Raw genomic sequence first — 20,022 nt, 5'->3', positions numbered from 1 at the left:
ACATATTCTGATGAAAGGTTTCGTTAAATTTATCGGACTCAAATTACAACAACAAAAAACACAGCCTATACAAATCAGGATACATTATTATGTATTATGTGAGAAAGTGTGGCCTATATTGTTCAAGAATCAATGGTTAGGTATAACATTAGTTGAAATGACCACTGAACACAGGACATCTTCCATGCTTTTAAATGTATTAAATGAATGATCATTATGGGAATTTGATGGGGCGAACAAATTGAACACGATTGCTGATGCACCTCAGAAATAAAACATAATACATTTTTTTTAAGGTAAAAGCTATAATATTACGAAAGTTATAATTTAGTCCTACATGTTGACGATTATGCAAATGCGGCATTTTTTTCTCAATTAGAGATTAGATATAATCTTATCACGCAATGGGCTACAATAACTCATCGAATCAAGCAACAAGAAAAAAGCCTATCTCTTGACGTGTGAAGTGTCGGGTCGCGGTTAGGTTTCCTCTAGATTTGGGCTAATGGTCGGAATCGGAAGAAAATGTGTTTTTAATAGGCTGTTGGGCTTCGATTCAGTTTGCAGGACAGTATGTGACGTCGAGACTGAGGAGGCGATTGGCTGCGCACGATAGCGATGGAGAGGGGAGTGGGGTTGGCTAAAATTAAGAGCAGTGCAAAGATTCAACAGTCCGAATAAGACTTTGCCACTGGAGCGGAGACGCACAACGATTAGTCGGTTTTTAACAATGTGTTCAACGAGTCAAAAAAGGAGAGTGTTTTAAGTTTGTTCTGTAATAGACTAAGCGCATACCTGTTCAAAAAACAGTCGAAGTAGCTTCCATTTTTTTTCAGCGTTTTTGTGTGCAGCCTGCCAATAAAACTACAGAGCTCACTCCCCGAGCGGTTTGTGCTTTTGGACGTTTAACTTCTACTACTCTCACCATGGAGTACACCTCTTCCCCGAAGCCACAGCTCTCCTCCAGGGCAAACGCGTTCTCGATAGCCGCTATCATGTCAAGTGGAAAAACGAAGGACAAGGAAACGGATGAAAACACCATCAAGCCACTTGGTAAGCCGATCGCGCACAGTGCCTTACATAGAATTCACATTTTCAATATAGCCTACAATAGAGCGTGATAGTTTTCTTTTTGGCTATGTTGTTTGTTAGATTGTTTAAATCAATCTTGACTTCGATTATGCTATGGGTTGTCTATAGGCCTAGGCCTACTTCTGAATGCATAATGTTCTATGGGCCTAAGGGGAAATAACTGAGAACCTTCATTTAAGATGTCTCACATGAATATGTTTTTATAACCTTTCACAAAATATTGGTCCAAAACTCAGGCAGTGCATAACCCCGTTCATAGACTCAGCAAAAGTTTCAGTTCCAGGTTTTATTAGTTGCATGTACGCGACACGCATGGATATACATCCTCCAACGAAATTCTTACTTGCAGGTTCCATCTCGACAATGCAACAAAAATAAGAAATAATAAAATATACGAACATAAAGCAATATTGATGGATTTTAAAAATGTAGGCCTACAAAAATATGTATTCAGTAGGCCTATGGTTAACTGAATAGGCTCTGAATGATCCGTTTATTGTATCCAGTGTCAACAAAAAGTGTATTGACTAATGAAACAAGGATATCAACATTATATCAGAATGTTCTCTATCCAGAAATATCATGCTGCGTTGGCTGTAGTGGTGCTTGCTGATAATTGCTAACATGTTGCTGAATATTTGATTTAATCAAGTTTACTTTTCAATTTATCCAAGAAAAGGGTAAATGTAAGGTTTTCGTCAGATAAATATTAGCATTCAGTGAATACATGGAGACATGGGTTAGTAGACTAGACCTGTATGCAATTACTGACATAGAAATATAACACGGACATTGCTGTTAGCCACGTTGCTGTTAGCCAGAACTATATCATTGTGAGTAAAAAAAAGCGTGGCCATTTGTAGCCTACTGAAATAACCAATATGTTGTTTTTGTGATTCAGTTGCACTTTTGAAATGTGTAGTAGGCTAATTTAATGTCGTTCAATGGAAAGCAAATATAAAAACCATTCATCTTCATTTTAATGTATATTCTTGCATTTGTCTAATACCCCTCACCTGTATTGATAATTATTTTAATTTATTTGAATACAAAACATTGTATTGGAATTTATATATATATATATATATATATATATATATGTATATATATATAGGCTACTAGGCTCGTTGGGTTTAATTGATACAATAATTCGTTCGACTACTTTCTAAAGCTAAATAATAATAACCAATTTATGACATTTTTGAAACAACTATGCCTATGCGTTTGTACGTTGCTATAAACGTATATTAGGATATATATATATATATGTTTTAGCTGGAGTAAAAATAAACAAATGAAACCAGCATTTGAACATGGTGTTTTTTCATCCATAGAACAATTCGTGGAGAAGTCCTCCTGTAACCAAGGTTTGGGAGAGCTGTCTTCTCTAGATGGGCACGGAGATTTCAGCGGGAGCGCGCCTCCAGTGTGCACAGAGCCGCTGATCCCAACCACCCCCAGTGTTCCCAGCGAGGAGATGGCCAAAATCTCCTGCAGTTTAGAGACCAAGGAACTCTGGGACAAATTCCATGATCTCGGCACTGAGATGATCATCACAAAATCCGGAAGGTCAACTTCAATTTCTCACTGCAAAAACAAAAAGTGTTACATGTTAAAGCATGTGTGTACTATATTACCGAACCACGTAGGCCTATTGGCTTACTTTTTAAATGTGAACGACAATTATACTCTAATGTAGCCTAACACGAAAACTAAAGCTACATGTTATAATCCTGTTATAAGCCTATCTGATTACCCATGTCATATTAAGCATTGGGTAATTGGATATTCTGTTTTGTATTTTGCAGGCTCAAGGAATAACATTTTTTTATAAAATATGTAGCCTATAATAAGACTAATTTCGGCAGTTATTTATGTTTTTTTTTTACATATGTAAACTGTGCGATAATTGCACCTCAAATCATTGTAGCGCACCTGCCATGCGTGGAAATGTTTATAGCCTAAGGCTAATTATGTAATCGATTTACAACTCCAAATGTTGAGAAATAAAAACATTTGTATAAATATTAACATCATTTAAGCAAAATACTTTTCCTCGTCATGCTCGTCAAAATATATTACAGGCAAATATTCTCCCTTCCATGAATATCTATTAAAAAAGATATAGGGAATATGCCTCACGCTAAAAACATGTTTCATCAAATAGCCTACAGATAAAGGAAACATAAACCTCATACAAAACAGGAGCTATTGAGAATATTTATGGACAAAGGAAATATGACTCTCATCATCTTATATTTTACTTGGAGCCTAGGTTTGAGTAAATATTTATCTCTCAGCGACAATGGTTGGCGTGGGTTTGTGTAGTCGTTGTGTTTACCGCCTCTCTTCCCCTCCAACAGAAGAATGTTCCCCACCATCCGTGTGTCCTTCTCCGGGGTGGACCCGGACGCCAAATACATCGTGCTGATGGACATTGTTCCGGTCGACAACAAACGCTACCGATACGCCTACCACAGGTCGTCCTGGCTCGTGGCGGGCAAAGCGGACCCTCCTCTGCCTGCACGGTGGGTGACTTTTTTTTCTCTCGTCTCTCGTCACTGCGAGGCTTTTATGCACGAGTCGTTAATGTAAAAATCATTCACAAAATGGTATGTGGTAGTAGCCAATGACGCTAATTATTGTTATATGGATAGCAAATACCCTATATGGCTTAGATAAATACACTTTGGAAGTATTTTTTAACTTGACCGACAAAGGTCTGCATTGGAACATATCCGTCCTTTTGATTTTGAATAGCATGATACTACGTTTTTCTGTGTTTGCATGGGCCTTTTCGATGATAAAATGTATTTTAATATACATATTGTATTTATATTGCAGGTTATACGTGCACCCTGACTCTCCTTTCACTGGGGAACAGCTGCTCAAACAAATGGTGTCTTTCGAGAAAGTAAAGCTCACCAACAACGAACTGGACCAACATGGCCACGTATGTTATTGATTTGTCATTGGTATTGAAACATTGATGCATATTCATGTTATTTCTGACATGAACTGAAACATGAAATCATTAGAAGGCTGTATAGACTAACCCGAGAAAAATCCCATGCAAGCTGTCCTCATCATATAACTAACTGATGAAGGACTTGTGGAGAGTTTCCCCGTGCAATATTGGATTAATAATTATTATCTCAAAGTGTAAACAATATTGACAAATTACAATTATAATTTGGAGGATATTTCTAAAATATGTACGGGAATTGTGTTTAGATGGCATTATAACGGTTTAAATCAATTAACATACTTGCAGGTGATTTATTAAAGAATTGCTCTTTAAACATTCCATAAAATCTCGTGGAATTTTCCCATGGGAAATCCTTTTTTCCAAATCTCTTTCACATGTTATTGGGAAATGAAATGTTCCCAACTGTAAATCAGAGACGTGTTGGATTCCAAATCCACGTTGCTTGGTTTCACCTGTGAAGTTCCAGTTACATTTTATTATTTAAATTAATATTTTCTTGATATTCAAATCATATTTTTTTCCGTAAGGGAAATTATTACGGCCTACATTTTAACAAGAAGCAGAAACACGTGCTAAACTAAAGAACTATAAGCCTATAGTTCAGAAACGAAAACAATAATGCAACACCATTCATTTACATTCTAAACATTATTAGGCTACCAGCATACACTGATTAGCCTACACCATACCAAACCAACAGGTTGTGCGGAAAAACGTCTCCTTGAATTTTCAAACACGTTAAATTTCGAGGGCATGTCCGTGGTATTCGATAGATAAAAATAGTAGGCCTATCGGCGAGAGCAATGCGATATGATGACAACACCAGATAGATATTTGCTAAACAATGTGAATGATGTCATGGGATTTTGATTTTCATGACGCAAGTAAAGACCGATAAAGCTAATTGGATAGGATAAAACAAATCATTTTTCCTGTTGATCTAAAAAATATCTCTAATGGTTACCAATGCGGAATTTAAGAGAGATTCATGCATGCATTTAACCCCATCAATAATTGGCATTCAAATAGAATCATTTTCGAAAACCTTGACAGTGAATGTCGTTTTGTAGGCTAGTCATTTGAAATTGCACTGACACAAAGACACATCATGTTATAATGCACCTGGCAGCTTTTAACAGGCAGCTTTCAACAGCTCACTCTGTTTCATCATTCTCAGGAACAGTAATTCTGACTCGAGATAAGCCTGCATATTTCAAACAATAAATCATTTTGTTCCCATTGCTTCCTATACAAGTTCAAGTTGAGATGTGTCAATTGTGAGCATTTTAGCTGAATGTTGATGAAGGCAGGCAGAAACTCCATACCACACCGTGTCCTTTGCCCAGTACAGTCTCACATACAGTATACTGTATGAATCTAGATGTGAACCATAGGGATCTGAACCAGAGTATAGCAGACTAACTCCCCACAGCCACACAGTAACACAATATAACATTCTTGCTGAGCCACTGTATAGACTATGGAGTCAGATAAAGGACAAATGCTCTTCATCAAATCAATTGTATTTGTCACATGCTTTGTAAACAGCAGGTGTAGACTAACAGTGAAAGCTTACTTACGGGTCCTTTTCCAGCAATGCAGAGTTAAAAATAAAGATAACAAATATAAAATAAAAATATAAATACTGTAAATACATGAATGAGGAATACTGTAAATACATGAATGAGGAATACTGTAAATACATGAATAACAATAATGAGGAAAAATAACATGGCTATATATAGGGAGTACCAGTACCGATTTGATGTGCAGGGGTCCGAGGTAATTGAGGTAGATATGTGCATTGGGAATGTATTCAGACCCCTTTACTTTTTCCACATTTTGTAACGGTACAGCTTTATCCTAAAATGTATTAAATAATTTTTTCCCCTCATCAATCTGAAATCAAATCAAATCAAATGTATTTGTCACATACACATGGTTAGCAGATGTTAATGTGAGAGTAGCGAAATGCTTGTGCTTCTAGTTCTGACAATGCAGTAATATCCAACGAGTAATCTAACCTAACAATTTCACAACAATTACCTTATACACACAAGTGTAAAGGAATGAATAAGAATATGTACATACAAATATATGAATGAGTGATGGTATAGAACGGCATAGGCAAGATGCAGTGGATGGTATAGAGTACAGTATATACATATGAGATGAGTAATGTAGGATATGTAAACATATAAAAATGGCATTGTTTAAAGTGGCTAGTGATACATTACATCAAGATGGCAAGATGCAGTAGATGGTATAGAGTACAGTATATACATATGAGATGAGTAATGTAGGGTATGTAAACATTATATGAAGTGACATTGTTTAAAGTGGCTAGTGATACATTTATTACATCAATTTTTCCATTATTAAAGTGGCTGGAGTTGAGTCAGTATGTTGGCAGCAGACACTCAATGTTAGTGATGGCTGTTTAACAGTCTGATGGCCTTGAGATAGAAGCTGTTTTTCAGTCTCTCGGTCCCTGCTTTGATGCACCTGTACTGACCTCGCCTTCTGGATGATAGCGGGGTGAACAGGCAGTGGCTCGGGTGGTTGTTGTCCTTGATGATCTTTTTGGCCTTCCTGTGACATCGGGTGGTGTAGGTGTCCTGGAGGGCAGGTAGTTTGCCCCCGGTGATGCGTTGTGCAGACCTCACTACCCTCTGGAGAGCCTTACGGTTATGGGCGGAGCAGTTGCCGTACCTGGCGGTGATACAGCCCGACAGGATGCTCTCGATTGTGCATCTGTAAAAGTTTGTGAGTGTTTTTGGTGACAAGCCGAATTTCTTCAGCCTCCTGAGGTTGAAGAGGCACTGCTGCGCCTTCTTCACCACGCTGTCTGTGTGGTTGGACCATTTCAGTTTGTCCGTGATGTGTACGCCGAGGAACTTAAAACTTTCTACCCTCTTCACTACTGTCCCATTGATGTGGATAGGGGGGTGCTCCCTCTGCTGTTTCCTGAAGTCCACGATCATCTCCTTTGTTTTGTTGAGTGTGAGGTTATTTTCCTGACACCACACTCCGAGGGCCCTCACCTCCTCCCTGTAGGCCATCTTGTCGTTGTTGGTAATCAAGCCTACCACTGTAGTGTCGTCTGCAAACTTGATGATTGAGTTGGAGGCGTGCATGGCCACGCAGACGTGGGTGAACAGGGAGTACAGGAGAGGGCTGAGAACGCACCCTTGTGGGGCACCAGTGTTGAGGATCAGCGGGGTGGAGATGTTGTTACCTACCCTCACCACCTGGGGGCGGCCCGTCAGGATGTCCAGAACCCAGTTGTACAGGGCGGGGTCGAGACCCAGGGTCTCGAACTTGATGACGAGTTTGGAGGGTACTATGGTGTTAAATGCTGAGCTGTAGTCGATGAACAGCATTCTCACATAGGTATTCCTCTTGTCCAGATGGGTTAGGGCAGTGTGCAGTGTGATTGCGATTGCATCGTCTGTGGACCTATTGGGGCGGTAAGCAAATTGGAGTGGGTCTAGGGTGTCAGGTAGGGTGGAGGGGATATGGTCTTTGACTAGTCTCTCAAAGGACTTCATGATGACGGAAGTGAGTGCTACGGGGCGGTAGTCATTTAGCTCAGTTACCTTAGCTTTCTTGGGAACAGGAACAATGGTGGCCCTCTTGAAGCTTGTGGGGACAGCAGACTGGGATAAGGATTGATTGAATATGTCCGTAAACACACCAGCCAGTTGGTCTGCGCATGCTCTGAGGACGCGGCTGGGGATGCCGTCTGGGCCTACAGCCTTGCAAGGGTTAACACGTTTAAATGTTTTGCTCACGTTGGCTGCGGTGAAGGAGAGCCTGCAGGTTTTGGTAGCGGGCCGTGTCAGTGGCACTGTATTGTCCTCAAAGCGAGCAAAGAAGTTGTTTAGTCTGTCTGAGAGCAAGACATCCTGGTCCGCAACGGGGCTGGTTTTCCTTTTATAGTCAGTGATTGACTGTAGACCCTGCCACATACCTCTCGTGTCTGAGCCGTTTAATTGCGACTCTACTTTGTCTCTATACGGACGCTTAGCTTGTTTGATTGCCTTGCGGAGGGAATAGCTACACTGTTTGTATTCTGTCATGTTTCCGGTCACTTTGCCCTGATTAAAAGCGTTGGTTTGCGCTTTCAGTTTTGAGCGAATGCTGCCATCAATCCACGGTTTCTAGTTTGGGAATGTTTTAATAGATGCTGTGGGTATGACATCGCCGATGCACTTGTATATAAACCCACTCACCGACTCAGCGTATTCATCAATGTTGTTGTTCGCCGCAATGCGGAACATATCCCTGTCCACATGATCGAAGCAATCTTGAAGCATGGAATCCGATTGGTCGGACCAGCGTTGAACAGACCTGAGTGCGGGAGCTTCCTGTTTTAGTTTCTGTCTATAGGCTGGAAGCAGCAAAATGGAGTCATGGTCAGCTTTCCTGAAAGGAGGGTGGGGGAGGGCCTTATATGCATCGCGGAAGTTAGAGTAGCAATGATCTAGGGTTTTGCCAGCCCTGGTAGCGCAATCGATATGCTGATAGAATTTAGGGAGCCTTGTTTTCAGATTAGCCTTGTTAAAATCCCCAGCTACAATAAATGCAGCCTCAGGATATGTGGTTTCCAGTTTACATAGAGTCAAATGAAGTTCGTTCAGGGCCATCGATGTGTCTGCTTGGGGGGGATATATGCGGCTGAGATTATAATCGAAGAGAATTCTCTAGGTAGATAATGCGGTCAGCATTTGATTGTGAGGAATTCTAAATCAGGTGAACAGAAGGACTTGAGTTCCAGTATGTTGTTATGATCACACCACGTCTTGTTAATCATAAGGCATACATCCCCGCCCTTCTTCTTACCAGAAAGATGCTTGTGTTCTGTCGGCGCGATGCGTGAAGAAACCAGCTGGCTGTACCAACTCCGATAGCGTGTCTCGAGTGAGCCATGTTTCCGTGAAACAAAGAACGTTACAGTCTCTGATGTCTCTCTGGAAGGCTACCCTTGCATGGATTTCGTCTACCTTGTTGTCAAGAGACTGGACATTGGCAAGTAGTATGCTCGGGAGCAGTGCGCGATGTGCCCTTCTACGGAGCCTGACCAGAAGACCGCTCCGTCTGCCCCTTCTACGGCATCGTTGTTTTGGGTCGCCGGCTGGGATCCGATCCATTGTCCTGGGTGGTGGGCAAAACAGAGGATCCGCTTCGGGAAAGTCGTATTCCTGGTCGTAATGTTGGTGAGTTGACGTTGCTCTTATATCCAGTAGTTCCTCCCGACTGTATGTAATAAAACCTAAGATTACCTGGGGTAACAATGTAAGAAATAAAACATAACAAAACAAAATACTGCATAGTTTCCTAGGAACGCGAAACGAGGCGGCCATCTCTGTCGGCGCCGGAAGTACACAATACCCCACAGAATACCCCATAACGACAAAGCAAAAATAGTTTTTTAGAAATTTTAGGAAATGAAAAAATAAATAAATAAATAAATATCACATTAACATAAGTATTCCGACCCTTTACTCAGTACTTTATCGAAGCACCTTTGGCAGTGATTACAGCATCTGGTCTTCCTGGGTATGACGCTACAAGCTTGACACACCTGCATTTAGGGAGTTTCTCCCATTCTTCTCTGCAGATCCTCTCAAGCTCTGTCATGTTGGATGGGGAGTGTCGCTGCACAGCTATTTTCAGGTCTCTCCAGAGATGTTAGATCGGGTTCAAGTCCGGGCTCTGGCTGGGTCACTCAAGGACATTCAGAGACTTGTCCTGAAGCCTCTTCTGCGTTGTCTTGGTTGTGTACTTAGGGTCGTTGTTCTGTTGGAAGGTGAACCTTCGCCCCTGTCTGAGGTCCTGAGCGCTCTGGAGAAGGTTTTCATCAAGGATGGCTCTGTACTTTGCTCCCTTCATCTTTCCCTCGATCCTGACTAGTCTCCCAGTCCCTGCCGCTGAAAAACAGCGCTGAAAAATATCCCCACAGCATGATGCTGTCACCTTCACTGTAGGGATGATGCCAGGTTTCCTCCAGACGTGACGCTTGGCATTCAGGCCAAAGAGTTCAATCTTGGTTTCATAAGAACAGAGAATCTTGTTTCTCATGGTCTGAGAGTTCTTTAGGTGCTTTTGACAAACTCCAAGCGGAAGGTCATGTGCCTTTTACTGAGGAGTGGCTTCCGTCTGGCCACTCTCAATAAAGGCCAGATTGGTTGAGTGCTGCTCTAGGAAGAGTCTTGGTGTTTCCCAGCTTCTTCCATTTAAGAATGATGGAGGCCACTGTGTTCTTGGGGACCATCAATGCAGCAAAAAATGTTGGTACCCTTCCCCAGATCTGTGCCTTGACACAATCCTGTCTCAGAGCTCTACAGACAATTCCTTTGACCTCGTAGCTTGGTTTTTACTCTGACATGCACTGTCAACTGTGGGACCTTTATATAGACAGGTATGTGCCTTTCCAAATCATGTCCTCTCAATTGAATTTGCCACAGGTGGACTCCAATCAAGTTGTAGAAACATCTCAAGGATGATCAATGGAAACAGGATGCACCTGAGCTCAATTTCGAGTCTAATAGCAAAGGGTTTGAAACATATTTAAATAAGGTATTTCTGTTTTTTATTTGTTATTAATTAAAAAAATGTCTAAAAACCTGTTTTTTGCTTTGTCATTATGGGGTATTGTGTGTAGATTGATAAGGATAAAAATTACTTTAATCAATTTTAGAATCAGGCTGTAACGCAACAAAATGTGGAAAAAGTGAAGGGCTATGAATACTTTCCGAATGCTCTGTAGGTGGGGTAAAGTGACTAGCCAACAGGATAGATAATAAACTGAGCTGCTGGAGCAGTGTATGTGGTGTTTGTGTTTGTGTGTGTGTGGTGTCAGTATGCATGTGTACACGTTATGTGTGTGTGGGCATATGTAGTGTGTGTACGTGTATGTGTGTGTTGGGGTGTCAGTGTAAGTATGTGTAAGTGTGTTGGTAGAGTCCCAGGTAGATACGTCCTGTTAGTGTTTTTGCTTGTAAGCAGGAAGCAGGATGATAGAGTTATGGTCTGATTTGCCAAAGGGAGGGCCTTGTAAGCAGGAAGCAGGAGGATAGAGTTATGGTCTGATTTGCCAAAGGGAGGGCCTTGTAAGCAGGAAGCAGGAGGATAGAGTTATGGTCTGATTTGCCAAAGGGAGGGCCTTGGAAGCAAGAAGCAGGAGGATAGAGTTATGGTCTGATTTGCCAAAGGGAGGGCCTTGTAAGCATTTCTGTGTGTGGAATAAAGGTGATCTAAAGTTGTCACCTCTAGTTCCACAAGTGACATGCTGGTAAAAATGTAAAAAGGATTTCAGTTTCCCTGCTGTAAAATCACCGGCCACGAGAAACTCTGCCTCTGAATGTGTATTTCTTATTTGAGTATAACTCTATGCAGCTTGTTGAGTGCTGTCTTAGTACCAGCATTGGTTTGTGGTGGTAAATAGACAGCTATGAAAAATATAGATGAAGATATGGTCTGCAACCTATCATGAGGTATTCTAACTCAGGACAGCAAAAACTTGAGACTTCCTTAACATTAGAGAATGTGTACCAGATGTTGTTAACAAAGAGACACACCCCTCCTTCCTTCGTCTTACATGAGTCTGCCATCCAGTCTTGAAGATGCATTGAAAAACCAGCGTGATGTATATCAATGTCCTCGTTCAGCCACGACTCTGAGAAATATAGGATATTACAGTTTTTCAGGTCCTGTTGATAGGTTAGTCTTGAACAGAGCTCATCCAGTTTGTTCTCCAGTGATTGCATGTTCACCAATAGAATATAGGGCAATGGCGGTTTATTTGCTCGCCGACAGTCTTGTCAGGATGTCTGCTCCGCTGCCTCTCTTTTTCCGCCACTTCCTCTTTCGATTCCCGGGGAGTAGGGCCTGGTCCGTAGTAAGCAGAGTGTCCAGAGCTGCAAACTCGTTGAAGTAAACATTTTTGTCCAGATTGAGATTAGTGAAAGCTGTTCTGATGTCCAGAAGCTGTTTTCGGTCATAGGAAGAGATGTCGGAGACATTATGTACAAAAAGAAATACGACCAGCTTAAAAAAAAAGATTGGTCAGGAACCCATAAGACGGCTGCTATCCACTGCAGCGCCATCTTCACAGAAGATAAAGATCAAGCAGAACAACTAAGAGCTGAGGAAAATGGTTCTCAGACTCCATAGTGTTAACATGTTAATCTTTTCACACTCCTCTCTACTGCCACCCCAGTCATCCTCTCTCACTCTATCACCTCGCCTCTTCTATCTCCATGCTCTCTCTTTCTACTTCCTGTCATCTCTCTCCACACCTCTCTCTCTCATTCTCTCTCCTCTATCTAATCCAGTGTTTGCCCTCTCTGTGTCTCTATAGATCATACTAAACTCCATGCATAAGTACCAGCCCCGGGTCCACATCATCAAGAAGAAGGACCACACCGCCTCCCTTCTCAACCTCAAGTCAGAGGAGTTCCGCACCTTCGTTTTCACCGAGACTGTCTTTACCGCGGTCACAGCCTACCAGAACCAGCTGGTGAGCAGTAAATCACTACTCAACTGTTCTGTACTAAGGTCTTATTTATTAATGCACACAACGTAAAACCAAAACAAGCGTTTCGTATTGGACTACAGTTACTCCCTCCTCCTTTCTTCCGTATGGTGCCTAGTGAACGTGACCCAGGGGTCACCAGGGAGGACGTGTTCTGTTGCTGGATAGTGTTCACGGGTAGAGACAATATGTTGAATATAGGGGGTTGTGTGGCTGGTTTACAGACAACATGCATAGGGAGTGTGTTCAGCTCTGTCTAAAGCCAGTTTTGCCACCCAGGTTATCCCTGACTCCCTTTGTGTGTTTAGTCTGGCTATCCCATGGAAAAAGATAGAGAGAGCGAGACAGACAGACAGAAAGGGAGAGGGATAAGAGTCTGAGACAGAGAGAAAGGAGAAAATAGCATCTAATCTGTTTGCGGGCCTCTTTCTTTCCAGATAACCAAGCTGAAGATCGACAGCAACCCGTTTGCGAAAGGCTTCCGAGACTCCTCCCGACTGACGGACATGGAGAGGTACAGGGAATTTTATGTCCTTGCCTGTTTGTTTATTTCTGTCCGGCGCGGATAAGATAAACAAGGGGAATGGAACTGGGAGAGAGGGTTGAGAGTAGTCGTGTTAGGAGCTAGCTATGGAGCGATGTACTCATTAGCAAGTGCACATGCCGTGTTGTTTATTTATTTCTGCTCATTAGGAGTGTGTGTGTGTATGGAGGGAGGGTATGCATGTGTGTGTGTGTGTGTGTGTGTGTGTGTGTGTGTGTGTGTCTGCCCCTGCGCGCGTGCGCATGTGTGTGTGTGTGGTACAGTTTTGCATACATGTGTGTGTGTGTTACAGAGAAATTGAGAGAAAAAGGAGGAGAGGGGACACTGAATTTGTTTTGCAACTAGATGAAGGACTGTGTTACTGTATAGTGTTGGTTTTTATTTCAATGCCAGTAATTGTCTGAAATGTTTGTTTCTATAGAAATCTTGTGGTTATCTGAATGACTTCTCAGGGTGCAATGCCAACCCACCCTACTATAAACTTTGGGCTAACACACACACACACACACACACACACACACACACACACACACACACACACACACACACACACACACACACACACACACACACACACACACACACACACATCCAAAGGATTTCACGACCTACAGCCAAACAAACACACCTTTCTTTTTGATTGACCAATTCCAGTACTGTTGCCAAAATCAGCTGATAAATCAGACCATCTTAGGCCATTTCCCAACCAAACAAGCAAAGTCAAAGACTGCCAAGAGACAGCCAGACAACCAACTCCCCCTTTCTGGCTGTCTCTTTTTTAAGGCTGTGAATTAGATCTGATCAATTGATCTTCAGGGAGCTGCAGAAATCACATTAGTCTGGAGTCAGCCACTGCACTAAAACACAGTGTAATTTGATTGGCTGCTGTGACTGATTGAAACCAGCCCCCTGCGTCGTGGCCTACTGTGGCCTCTGTGCCGGACAGGCCAGAGCTGATAAAAACACACGCACATTTGTACTGCACCGCTGACAGATATTGCACTTTCCTAACTTAATTGGGGAGCTAATGTGGACGCATGGCTCTTGTGATACAGACCACTCCTGTCCAACCAACCCTCCTCCTCCACCACCACCATATCTGTCCCTCTCTGTGTCACTGAGGCGCTGTCTGACAAGACTCACAGGAACTAATGCACTTTTTGTTAGAGTACACACACTAAGACTAAGACACACACACTGCTTTAATTATGTACTTTGATACTTAGAAAAGAAGGATCTTTGCTTTTATGCTCCAAAGAGGTATCAAAACGATTGAAAAATGTTGTTGTGTATTCTGGGCTTTTCTATCTTTATCTACATTATGTGTGATTTTGTTGCACTGGGATTTTAGAGACCGCAAATTTGCCTTTATAACTAAAATGTTATGGGCTCGTTATTTTTACATACCTAATGTATACAGATATATTGACTGTGTGCAGATATGTTGTGTTTGCTGATATATTGTGTATCTATTGTCTGCATACTGTACATTCAGCATTGTCTGTCACCAGTGTAACTATAAAAGATATAATTTGGGTTATAGGTTACTGCAAAGACATGATATATCTTGGTGAGTTGTTTTGGGGTATTGGTGTGAATGCAGATACAGTATATATTGGACTGAATGTACATTTTACATTAGAATAGGATATTTCCATATTTTGGTGTGAATGTACCAATATGTTTAAGAGTGAACATAGAGATATATTTTGGGCCTTTCTCTTTGGTTTTTGCTGCAGGGAAAGTGTTGAGAGTTTAATCCACAAGCACTCGTACGCACGGTCGCCAATACGCACCTACGCAGGTGAGGAGGAGACGCTGGGGGATGACGGCCACGCCGCACACAGGGGTAAGAATGTTTGTCACACACTGATGATGTCATCACACACGTTTCACAAGATGCACATCATGCTAATGAGCCAAATGAGGGTCGTTCGGTGTTACTACTACCACGTTATTTGACCAAATAATACAAACAACCGTCATTCACATAAATGGACCAATAGAAGGCTGCTGAGTCAATGTAGTGCAACATCAATGACAGTATTATAGTAAGAGGTCTCTAACAGCGTTTCTCCATCTCTCTCTAAGGTTCTGCGTTCACCGCCTCTGACAACCTCTCCCTGAGCTCCTGGGTCACCGCCACCTCTGGTTTCTCAGGCTTCCAGCACCCCCAGTCCCTCTCTGCCATGGGCTCCAGCAGTGCTTCCATGGCCAACCCCTTGACCCACCCCATGCAGGGCTCCCTGCCCCCCTACAGCCGGCTGGGCATGCCCCTGACGCACTCAGCCTTGGCGGGCACCATGCAGGGCAACGGGCCCTCCTTCCCCTCCTTCCACATGCCCCGCTACCACCACTACTTCCAGCAGGGCCCCTACGCTGCCATCCAGGGACTGCGCCACTCCTCCACCGTTATGACCCCCTTTGTATGACTCCCTCTGGGGTGACTGCCTGGCCGAGTAGCCCCTCATTAGCTACAACTACGCTTATAGACACACTTCCACACACAAGTAGATAGACTCACCGATTTGTCCGCCTCAGCATTATCACCCATCGTCACCACCATGTCCTTGTAAATAATAGCCCTCTGGCTGAGGCGACTGACTGGACGACCTGGAGAGGCTGCCTGGCTGCTGCCCTGCATGCTGACAGCTAAACCGGAGAGGAAACAGACTCCTACGGGACCTGGTGAAACAGACACAGAGACCCACAGACTGATATGAACACTAGATATGAACACTATTGACCTGCATATGAACATTTACGACCCAGATATGAAAACTGATGATCCAGGTGTAAAAAAAAATCAACAACAGAGATGCTGAGGAATGATGACCATGCACAGTGATGCGTTGTGGGAAATAGGTAATGGTCTGCTTGTGATGACTGTCGTTTGCCCCTGCCCTCCAATTGTTGGTCACAATATTCATTTTGCACCCACTCTCCAGAAAAGCATGGACAGGAGAACCAGTGAACTGTCTGGCTGACGGACATTAAAACCAGAGGGTGTGGTAATTGTTCGTTCTCTCACAGCTTCTGAGGTTAATGAAGAATACGGGACTCCAAAAGTTACGGGCGTTCACAACTTCCAATCCTGGGCACCGCTTGTGGCCACAGAGGAGAACTGTCTTCACTCCAGCTGCTGGGGCATGGAGGAATGGCAGCCATTTTAGACTGAGTCAAAGGATTCCCCCTGCTTGCTGACCAAAACTCACAGGGAGGGTAGAGGCAACATCTCTCCTCTCCTGCTTGAACTCAAACTCCGTTAAGCTTCCTCTGCAGGCAGAATCCTATAGCCTCCTCCAGTCAGGTTGGCTGTTGCCATGGTAGTCACATTTGTGCACATAGATGCCCTAGAGACAGAGAGAAGCCAGTTGTTTCTTTCCTATCTAAAAAGCCAGCCATGAAGAAGTTATAGTGGAAGATGATCATGTTTGATAGCAGTACATAAATATATCCACACTACACAAACACACACACAGGACACAAACTATAAGACGAATTTCACATTATAGTGCCATATCATAGGACGCATGCTGTTGCAACAGATAACACAGAAAACATTTGTTTAAAAAAATCCTGACCCTAACCGGGTCTCAAACTACTTTTTCAGTTTCCTTTGTCATCCAAAAAGCTTCTATTCACCTCATACCTTTTTATGTACTGCATCCAATGAGTAAAACATGTATTAGATTTGTGAGGTCAATGAAAAGAGACGTTTGTTCATGTCTCACGTGTGAATGGGCCCTGGAAGACCTTTGGAGGACCTCTCTAGCGAAGTCACAGAGCGTTAAAATCACACTACGTCGTAACGTATCCCCAACACCAGCAGATTGTCTTCTCTAACCAATCAATGGCAAATCAGTAATGTATCAATGAAGTAACAAGAGGGAGAGAAAACCTGCAGACTCTGCAGCCCTGAAAGGCTAAGATGGACTTTCTCTTGCTGTATTGGCCTGAAGCTTGATTCACTACCTAACCACCACCTAACCTCTGGCGCCACACTATAGACTGATTACTGTAGCAGGATCTATGTCTGCCTCAGGCTGTGTCGACACTACAGCACTCTGGGAGAAAGTCCACACCTGTAAATAATGACTCAGTGGTGCCTCCCCTTAGAGGGGGGTGGGGAGGGAGGGAGATCTGTTTTGGTCGTCACATCATTGGCGATTCATCAAGCTAGCCCCTTCTAACCAAAATGACACAGAAGCTAAGATAGTGACACAAAACGCATAGTGTATGCATCGGTGCCTTTGTAGTGCCACTCCTCAAAAAAAAAAGAATAATTGCAGATTGATTCATCCATTCAATGATGTCTCAAACAGTTTGTTACCACAGTAAAACCAATGTTATTGTAAAATGCCGTTCCTATTTTGGCAAGAATATGACACCTAAGGCAGCGTTGTAAACCTCTAATTCACAGCTAAGATATACTGACAATTATTTTTAGTATGAAGATCTCTCTTTCGGGGCAAAATGGGACAAACTTGGATTGAAGTGAAGGTCTAATACAGTATTTCATTGTTGGTTTTGTTTTCAATACTGAGTCTCTTGATTTCATTATGCTGAACAAACCAATCACATGGAGCCAAAAAAACAAGCATAAATTAGGCTACAATTTGGCCATATTATTGTGGGCACTAACTCTGCATTTAGCTTACATTACTGTTCCCACTTACTCACCATTTGCATACCATGTGTCCACAAGCAGTCAGCAGGTTTGGAGTTGGAATGAGTTTTGCAGGATTTCTTTGTTGAAAACGTGTTGATGGACAACTCTCAGTAGCCTACACAATGCATGGACTTGGAGGCGTTATCGAAGTGCTATCAAACATGAAGATTGCCAGTGAGGGCATTAACTCTAAGGCTTTCAGTTGAAAGAGGCAAGTGTTTTCAATGTTAAACAATTTCGCATAAGAACTCTAACAAAGGTCTTCAAATGGTGTTATCTTCAATCTATAGCCCACATCTGGAATTCACTCCCCATCTTTCAACATGTCCTGGTGTATGCAGCTGCCAATCTCGCCATGTCTTGGTAGGAGGGGGATTGTAACTTTCAACTTTCCATTTTGAACAATGTGTACGCACACTCAAAGTATGCCATGGGAAATAGATCTGCAAGGATTTTGTCATGTTTTTGTTGTGTTTTTATTATTACTTTAAGTGTAATCTAGATATACAGGATGACATCTAACAAGATTTTGTTTCGTTGATTTTTTAAGTGCAATATATTTATTTCTGCTCTGAAAATGATCATGTGTAATGTACTATCTGACGCTTAAAAATATGCACTACCATTCAAAAGTTTGGGGTCACTTAGAAATTTCCTTGTTTTTGAAAGAAAAGCAATTTTTTACCATTAAACAACATCAAATTGATCGGAAATACAGTGTAGACATTGTTAATGTTGTAAATTACTATTGTAGCTGGAAATGTCAGATTTTTTTATGGAATATCTACATAGACGTACAGAGGCCCATTATCAGCAACCATCACTCCTGTGTTCCAATGGCACGTTGTGTTAGCTAATCCAAGTTTATCATTTTAAAAGGCTAATTGATCATTAGAAAACTCTTTTGCAATTATGTTAGCACAGCTGAAAACTGTTGTCCTGATTAAAGAAGCAATAAAACTGGCCTTCTTTAGACTAGTTGAGTATCTGGAGCATCAGCATTTGTGGGTTTGATTACAGGCTCAAAATGGACAGAAACAAATAACTTTCTTCTGAAACTCATCAGTCTATTCTTGCTCTGAGAAATGAAGGCTATTCCATGTGAGAAATTGCCAAGAAACTGAAGATCTCCCTGTGTATTACTCCCTTCATAGAACTGTGCAAAATTGCTCTAACCAGAATAGAAAGAGGAGTGGGAGGCCCCGGTGCACAACTGAGCAAGAGGACAAGTACATTAGAGTGTCTAGTTTGAGAAACAGATGCCTCACAGTCCTCAACAGTCCTCAACTGGCAGCTTCATTCAATAGTACCCGCAAAACACCAGTCTCAATGTCAACAATGAAGAGGCAACTCCAGGATGCTGGCTTTCTAGGCATTAACATTGTCTACACTATATTTCTGATCAATTTGATGTTATTTTAATGGACAAAAACATTTGCTTTTCTTTCAAAAACAAGGACATTTCTAACTGACCCCAAACTTTTGAACGGTAGTGTATGATATTTGTAAACCATAAGAAATATGATATTTGTAAACCATAAGAAATATATATATCACCCCCAAAACGTCTCTCAGTGTTGTTTATTTTTATGCAGTGAATCGCTCATCATGTATAAACTGAAGTGTCAGTGTTTCCATCACCTTCCATCATGACCATAACTAGAGTTCTACACAACTGTAACAGCTAATAAGATCAATCTTTATGTAAAGTGCATTTAAAGACATGCTTCAGAACATTGGGGACTTGCATAATCTAAGAGCAGAATTCCAGTCAATTTGACTGTTTTCTGGTAGCTCAGCTTGAAAGACTTTTGGACACTACAGTGAAAATGGTTAACTTTGTTAAAGCAAGGCCCCTGAACTCTTGTGTATTTTCTGCATTATGCAATGATATGGCCAGCGACCATGTAACGCTTGGTTATCAAGGGGCAAAGTATTGACACATTTTTTGTAATTGAGGGACGAGCTTAAAGTTTTCTTTACTGACCATAATTTTCATTTGTCTGACTGCTTGCATGATGACGAGTTTCTCACATGACTGGACTATCTGGGTGATATATTTTCTCGCCTGAATGATCTGAATCTAGGATTACAGAGATTCTCTGCAACTATATTCAATGTGCGGAACAAAAATTGAGGCTATGATGAAGAAGTTGGAGCTTTTCTCTGTCTGCATTAGCAAGGAC

General features: G+C 42.0%; 1 protein-coding gene across 4 annotated transcripts; it reads left to right on the top strand.

The window, feature by feature from the left end:
- Positions 1-594: 594 nt before the first annotated feature.
- Positions 595-18,329, top strand: LOC115176803 (T-box transcription factor TBX20-like). Of its 4 annotated transcripts, none has more exons than XM_029737112.1 (9): positions 595-1,053; positions 2,427-2,661; positions 3,456-3,620; positions 3,937-4,045; positions 12,447-12,605; positions 13,058-13,134; positions 14,708-14,734; positions 14,904-15,013; positions 15,256-18,329. In XM_029737112.1, exons 1-9 carry the CDS (start codon positions 927-929, stop codon positions 15,594-15,596), a joined length of 1,350 nt encoding a protein of 449 aa, XP_029592972.1. In that variant the 5' UTR covers positions 595-926; the 3' UTR covers positions 15,597-18,329. The 4 variants fall into 4 exon arrangements, with proteins under 4 accessions (XP_029592972.1, XP_029592971.1, XP_029592974.1 ...); XM_029737111.1 differs by having other exon boundaries at positions 14,901-15,013; XM_029737114.1 differs by lacking the exon at positions 14,708-14,734 and having other exon boundaries at positions 596-1,053.
- Positions 18,330-20,022: the final 1,693 nt, after the last annotated feature.

The sequence above is a fragment of the Salmo trutta genome, chromosome 37, assembly GCF_901001165.1.
Source record: "Salmo trutta chromosome 37, fSalTru1.1, whole genome shotgun sequence".
NCBI classification, from domain to species: Eukaryota; Metazoa; Chordata; class Actinopteri; order Salmoniformes; family Salmonidae; genus Salmo; species Salmo trutta.
This window is presented reverse-complemented; position numbering and strand designations above follow the sequence as displayed.

What these genes read in the sequence shown, in the direction of transcription:
- LOC115176803 (XM_029737111.1), top strand. Translation starts at nt 927, where the DNA reads ATGGAGTACACCTCTTCCCCGAAGCCACAGCTCTCCTCCAGGGCAAAC. An exon ending in AAACACCATCAAGCCACTTG is followed by an intron (nt 1,054 to 2,426) that starts GTAAGCCGATCG and finishes TTTCATCCATAG; the next exon opens with AACAATTCGTGGAGAAGTCC. An exon ending in ATCATCACAAAATCCGGAAG is followed by an intron (nt 2,662 to 3,455) that starts GTCAACTTCAAT and finishes CCCCTCCAACAG; the next exon opens with AAGAATGTTCCCCACCATCC.